The sequence below is a fragment of the Penaeus chinensis genome, chromosome 3, assembly GCF_019202785.1.
Source record: "Penaeus chinensis breed Huanghai No. 1 chromosome 3, ASM1920278v2, whole genome shotgun sequence".
Classification (NCBI taxonomy): Eukaryota; Metazoa; Arthropoda; class Malacostraca; order Decapoda; family Penaeidae; genus Penaeus; species Penaeus chinensis.
In genome coordinates, this window is record NC_061821.1 from 23,391,673 (window position 1) to 23,399,172 (window position 7,500).

The 7,500-nt window shown below is 34.6% G+C and overlaps 1 protein-coding gene across 1 annotated transcript in view; it reads right to left on the bottom strand.

The window, feature by feature from the left end:
• The window catches only part of LOC125040865 (atrial natriuretic peptide receptor 3-like), a 17,652-nt gene that overhangs the window by 8,926 nt on the left and 1,226 nt on the right, over positions 1-7,500 (bottom strand). Inside the window, exon 3 of the mRNA XM_047635634.1 lies at positions 1-105. This exon is cut by the window's left edge and continues 37 nt beyond it. Within this exon, the coding sequence (XP_047491590.1) occupies positions 1-105 (105 nt within the window). The remainder of the gene's footprint in view (positions 106-7,500) is intronic.

Consider the following 7,500-nt stretch of genomic DNA (forward strand, 5'->3'; position numbering starts at 1 on the left):
GCACGAGTCGTAACAGTGAGAACAGCATCATAAGCCTTCTTTGCACGTTCATTATTCTTGTCAGTGTCGCTAGCGTTGTACCACGAATTATAGCTTGCTGCCGTTCTGTAAATGAATTAAACAAAACTTGTATTGTACTCTTGAACTGTGTGTGGTGTTTCAAATTCTAAGAATTTAAGGAAAAAACACCGGATATGAAATGGTATATAATAAAATTTGTATTACAATACCCGCCTGTGTTATTATTCCCGGTGTACCGTAGTTTATAAAGACCATATGGTATACTGTACCTACGACTTCCGCTATAGTATATGAGAGAAGTATTGTTTCTCTTTAGTTACTTGACCATTACACTTCATGCATGGATTAAAGGTTGCAACCCCCCCCCCCCCCCTTTGAAATCAGAGAAAGTAACATTTCCCAACACTGCAATATTGTTTCCAAACATATGCTCTCTTCTTCATGCACACTGTCTCTGTCTCTCTCTCATAAAAAAAGTAGGATTTAGCGAGGTGAGTCTTGGTGGTTAGGCCTCTCTCCTCAGATATAATTAAATCCAGATTAATTATTTTCACTTCCAAACATGACATCACATAAAGAAAGACTGGATATAAAACAAAATACAGAAATAACAAATTGTGGAGTGAAGTGATGCAGGAACACGATTCATTTTTACACTCAAAGACATAATGATATCACTTTGGGTCAAGCTGATAAAGGGAACAATGTCAATGTCTCTCCCCCTCTCTTTTTACCCCCTCTTTCTCACACTCTCTCTCTGTCTTTCTCTTTCCCCCTCTCATTCTCTCTCTCTCTCTCTCTCTCTCTCTCTCTCTCTCTCTCTCTCTCTCTCTCTCTCTCTCTCTCTCTCTCTCTCTCTCTCTCTTTCTCAGTTAGTACGCGTGGGTCTATGTACCTAAATAACCAGAGGGTCTCGGTACCCCTGTGAAGATATTTACCAGCTTCCTTAGCAATGACTTCTTTGAACTCCATCAAACATATTTTCTAAGGTTTTTCAACGTCCAAGTTTGTTTGGCCCTAAAATGTAGTGTTGTGTAAATATCATCCTGAAAAAGATTTAAAGGCGCGGTGAAAAGCCTGATTTTTTTCCGTAAAATTAGAAAAATATATTTGATAAAATTTTATCTGCTAACATAATGAGAGTTCACATTTCATCTCCTGAGCTTAAGGAATAAGTAATCAGTAGCTGTCTGAAACGGTATTGAAACGTGAATATCATATACGCAGAATTTCATATATTTGGGCGAGTAACTGACTCGTTTTGTTAAGTTGATTATATACGATTTTCCGTTTGTGTTCATAGTGAGACAATATCATACCTAATTATAATTCAACAATCTAAATATTTAGATAGTTGTTTACAAATTCATTTAGAGCGATTCCCTCGAATAAGTCTTAATCTGCTATAAACCGTGAAGGTGAAAGTGAGAGTCAAATGTCACATCAGTCTTGGCCTCTAATTACCCAAAACACGTGATTAAGTTAGAAAAAAATAGAAAAGAAGGGAGCAAGAGAGAGGAGAGTGAGAGGAAGAGGAAGTGAAAAGCGTGTCGACATGAGGTCTGTAAGATACTGGGTACTTTAGCGTGCTCAAGCTGCATGAGGGCGAATGCAGGGAATATGTATGAGTCTCTACGTTCAACAACAGGCCATAAGTTGAGCGGTTGCTACGAGACGAGACATCTGTGCTTCAAATATACTGTGGTTGAATAGATGTAAGGGCGCGGTGGTATGTGTATAGGCAGATGTCGTGTTGTCTACGATGTTTATGTAACATACGTTGACTGGGCTCGGAATGAATGTACTTGCACATGTGTGGTAGATACATATATATTTATTATAAATGTATTTTGATGATTGCTCCATATAATATGGAATATAGTACATGCTGCAATTATCGAAATAAATAAGGCGATGTATAAATGATAATCATTACAGAGAGAGAAAAATAGAGAAAGCCTTTTCTTCAATTTAGAATAACTTAGGCATTATGGTTTAACCAAATCGAGTAAACTTAGCATTTCCACCACAAGTCTAAGTAATGGACTGTAAAGGGATTATATAACATATTTACCATTTTGTGTAAATTAATTTGTTAACTGCTATATCGGGTTTATAGTAAGGACCTTATCAACCCGATTTTAAAATACTTGTAAATATTGCTAAATATTTATACAGAGTGAAGATGTATATTTTCAGGTTTATTTTTGTTTAAAAGTAAGTTTCCTCGTATCCCTTAGTGTAATGCGCATGCGCGTAGGTGTGCCTCACTGGTCTTACTCTACCATGTAATCGGTCACTTTGCCATACCACTTGTTCGAGTGAACACTGTTCACTCGAACAAGTGAGTAGGAAAACCTTTGAGTACGCTAATTCGCATAGCGTGGTATATTGTTGGTACTTTTATTCATTTTATTTACATTAATTTCTTGTTTTCAGTCTTTTTATGTGCTTAACGGATTTGCTGACGCCAGGCGCCACGATACTTTGCCTCACGTGCCCCCGAGGTTAATCGGAGCAGCGCCAAGCATAAACAAGCCCCCTGACACCTGGGCCGTTTGATACGCTTGCTGAGACGTGGATATTTACCGATTTTGTTTGTTGTATAACATTTGTAAATATATATGGTGATGGTTATGACATCTTTTTATACCCCCCTTTTGATGAAAGCGAAAACATAATTAAGTAATGTGATTGATCCTACGACGAAATACATCAGTGAAAACAAAAGATCCTTTACATGGACACCATTAATATAATTTGATAAATTCAACAATAACATCTCTATAACAAAAACTTGATATTAAACATAAGTGACTGAGGACTTATTGGTATTTTTTATTCTAATGTATTTTCATTGTTTTTAAAGAGATTCGTCGTAGATGTAGGAAAAGGTCATCAACTTTAGATGATTTCACCTTGATCCAGAGCGTCTCTCAGTCATGAGTTATATAGGATCATAAATTTTCAAGTTAAAAGAAATAATCACTTTTAAGACTTTTATATTCCTGAGATTCTTCCGTGTTCCTATTTACATAAGAAATCTTAAATATTTAAAAAGCACATACACACATACCTGTATATGTATACCCACTAAACCACTTTCATACATATATAATAATAATAATAATGATGATGCTAATAACAATGCTGCTGATGAAGGTGATGTTAACAATGGGGAGGATACTGCTGATGAAACAATTATGACGAAGTTGGTGATAATGTCAACAGGAATGACAACAATAATTATGATGCTAATGGTCTAGTAATGATATTAATAAGGAAAATGAAAATGATGATAATAATAATATCAAATGCTAGAAACAATGACAACGTTAACTATAAATTATCATTTTAATACAAAATCCATACCATAATTCTAGTCGTTCCATTTGCCCGTTCGTCCAGAAATCATGATCTATGTGAATTTGCAGACGTTTCCTTTTGATATAAATTGTAACAGATCGCCTGTAAACAATTTATGCGAATTCAGAACTAAAGCCACTTCATAAATATTAAAGAACATGAAGAAAACAACAACACGGAAGAAGGGAAGAAAAAAGGCCTTAAAAAGGGAGGGGGGAGAAACGGAGAAGGAGTTTGAAGAGGAAAAAGAGGAAGGGAGGGGAAGGGGCCCTAAAGAGAAATGGGGGATGGTAAAGGGAAAGCGGAGGGGACTTAAAGAGGAACAGGAGATGGGCAAAGGAAAAGGGATGGAGAAAGGGGAGAGAGCTTCGAGAGAAAAGGGGGCATGGGGGAGGGAGCAAAAGAGATAAGGGAGCGAAGGAAGTGGGGGGATAAGAGAAAGAAGAGGGAAGTGGGAGGGCGTAGATGTGCAGCTTAAAACAGGAGTGGAGGAGTGATTTAAGGGAGATATGGGAGTGAGATGGGGTGGCAGAGCGGGAAGGGGAAAGGGAGAAGGAAAGGAAGAGAGGGAAAGGTTATCATTATTATTAATTTTTCAAGTTTCACCTGGTATTTTTGTCAATCTAAATTCCGCCTAAAAACAGACAGGTGAAGGCCACTTTAGATATTTAAACGTTTTCAGCGTGACTTAAAAGTGTTTAAACGAGTAACTTCCTTTTGTTGCTGTGCGTGGCCGTCCCATGTTTAATAAGAAGCCACAAACTTTTTTGTACAAAGTTTATTACCTTAAATGCTGAGCCGGACTTTATTCAAACTGGCAGGGAGTAATTCTTAACCGAGTTGTGGCGAAATTGGAATGTACGTATCTTATCACACATGTTTCGTTTTCATAGCTTACTGCTTGTTATCTGATACCGTGGTATTGTGATAGCCTATTTTATTATTGTACTACTGAAGCCGTAGTACTATGGCAGCATTGCGAAGAGCCCGTGTGAAAGCCTAAGCTATTATCATACAACTGTGGCCGTAGCACTGGGTTAAGTTTTCTCTCTCTCTCTCTCTCTCTCTCTCTCTCTCTTACCCCCTCCCTCTCCCCCTCTCTCTCGTTAGGGATTCAGAACAATCCGTTAATCAGTTCATATGTCACTCTATACTGAAATCTATTTTCCATTTTAATAGACTGTTCAACTGTCTGTATGATTCATCCTGATACATAATGTATACCCTTAGGGCTCCATACTACATTATTTTTGCCAACAGAAAAGTTTTTTTTTTTTTTTTTTTTCCACATGATAACGAGAATTGACTAGATTTCAGAAACGCAGTTCGTTAAACTGTTAAAAGGTAATACTCGAAATAGCAGGCTGATTTCCTCCCTCTTCTTGATTTGAATTTCATCATACATTTCTACTCGTGTGTGTATTTCAGTTTTAACCCCAGTTTTATATAACACACACACACACACACACACATACACACACACACACACACACACACACACACACACACACACACACACACACACACACACACACACACACACACACACACACACACACACACACACACACACACACACAAACACACACACATTTATATATATGATATATATATTATTAAGCGTTAATTGTTTTATTTTTATCCTGAATGATGGTCCCTTTTGTGTGTGGTTGACAAAATGTATTGGGGAACAGCTATGTAGCTAATGACCCTTTCAGTATGCTAAGAGCACTATTATTGTGAAGAAAATAACTGCGTAACTAGCCCTGACAACAAAGGTATTATTTTATTTTATTTTATATGTTTTATAGCTGTTGACAGAGTATATGCTCTTAATGATGCGAAAGACAGTGTACATCAACTGAAACCTAGAAAAATATCTTCCCTCTTAAATAAATTCATCTTATGCAATGAGTTATATTGACTCCTATTTACAATTATTCCTCCAACACTCAGAAAATTGTAATATAGAAAATGAATTAAAACACTTAAACATGAATACAAGAAAATATACAGTACATGTACACAACGACGTATCCTTTTTTTTTTTTTTTTTAGAACTTATTCAATTTTCTAGTGAAGGGAAATGAAAGTTTGGAATGAAACTATTCTTAACCTGAACGATTTAGATTGAAGAAATATCACTGTTTTCCCGTAAAATACATTTTTCTGCACAGAATATAGAAAAGGAAGTGACATCTCGCTTACGGATAATCTTTCAATTTTTCTCATTGTAATAAAGTAAATTCGAAAATTCCGATATCACACACGTCTGTTACATCTGTTCATGGGCCTATTCCCAAATAGCACCTTTAAATAACACATTTTATTATGATCTCCTTTTCCTAAGACTGATGACTATTAGAAATGATATTTCTTTCAAAAAATAATCGTGTATAATGTTTAGTGATGATGGTCACTTGTTAATTAATGAAGCAAAAGACTGTACACATTAGCTCACATCTGGAAGAATATAGAATTTTGTTGTATATTGCCATCTTCCACCCTTAAATGAATTGTTCTTATTTGATTAGATTTATTTTCTCCTTTTTAAAGTTATTCCTCTAGTACTCACAAAATAATATAAAAAATGAATTAAACAAAAAAGAAAAAAAAATGTATTATATATATATATATATATATATATATATATATATATATATATATATATATACACACACACATATACTCACACACATACACACATATGCTATATATATATATATATATATATATATATATATATATATATATATATATATATATATATATATGAACCGCGTTCATGTTGACAAATGTATAAAAGGTATGAATGAGAATGAATATCTTCACAATACAAGAGATGTATTTGATCGGTTCCGACTTTGTCTTCGTCAGAAATACAGAAATACATGTATTTCTGACGAAGACAAAGTCGAAACCGGTCAAATACATCTCTTGTATTGTGAAGATATTCATTCTCATTCATACCTTTTATACATACATATATATATATATAAATATATATATATATATATCCAATGATGCTTACTGTATTATCCTTCTATATAATAGTTTGAAGGCCTTTTCACAGTAAAAAAAATCAGATTTACATGAATATTTCCCTGTGTTTTAAGGAGTTAATGTATGAATCTTACAAAAGTTAAGAGCAAAGGTAAAATAACATCAGTTAACCTTCACCTTAGCATTAGGCTTAATTCATACTATCAAGAAGTACTAGATATCTCCATAAGAACTTATTCGTAATTCTAGGAAAGGAGTTACTTTTACCATAAACGATCCAAATTAAAGAAATATCACAGTGTTCCCATAAAATATAATTTTCTATACTGAGTATAGAAAATGAAAAAGGCATCTCGTTAAGTAAAAAGCTTTCAATAGGCCTAACAAAGACTTCTTAATACAGTGCCATTAGGCCCCTGCCGATTATAATGTGGTATTTGATGATAGGTCATTTGGGATTTGCCACAGGAACATCCGGAACACAGACGTTGGGGATTTCGGAACCGTCAGGTTTACCTTTTTGTTAACGATGTGATTTGTTTTTTTTCTTCTGCCAAATAAGCCTTGTATAATTTTTACTATCACTTGAAATACGTATTCATTTATTGCGGATAAGTTGGGATAATTATCTGATTAATTTTGCTACACTTCTCTTTTTTAAGAGAACATGTGTTGTCTGATATATAGATGTATTTTTTCTATATATTTCTCTCTGAATATATGTAGAGACATGTTATACAAACTTTACTTTCTCCGCTGAAATGATAATGCTAGAAATACCAAAGTTGCCAAAGGCATTAGTAATACATTATATCACTGAAAACCCCTTTGGCATTATTTCAAAATATTGTATATATCTGTATGCATTCGGTCCTTTGTTGATTTAAACTCAACAACATCAATGAATAAAAGCATCGGTCACTAGCATTTCGACATTTTCCAGATATGATTTACTGAAAATGTAGTGTTCGTTAGATACTCGGCTATCTATTCTTCTAGTCTTCTACAAAGAGAAATATGATACAAGTTATTATCAATTTACATCAGACTCTGATTTTAGGCATTCAAGTTGTTTTCATTAGAGCAACGGCCCTGGGTTGCACCTGTTGT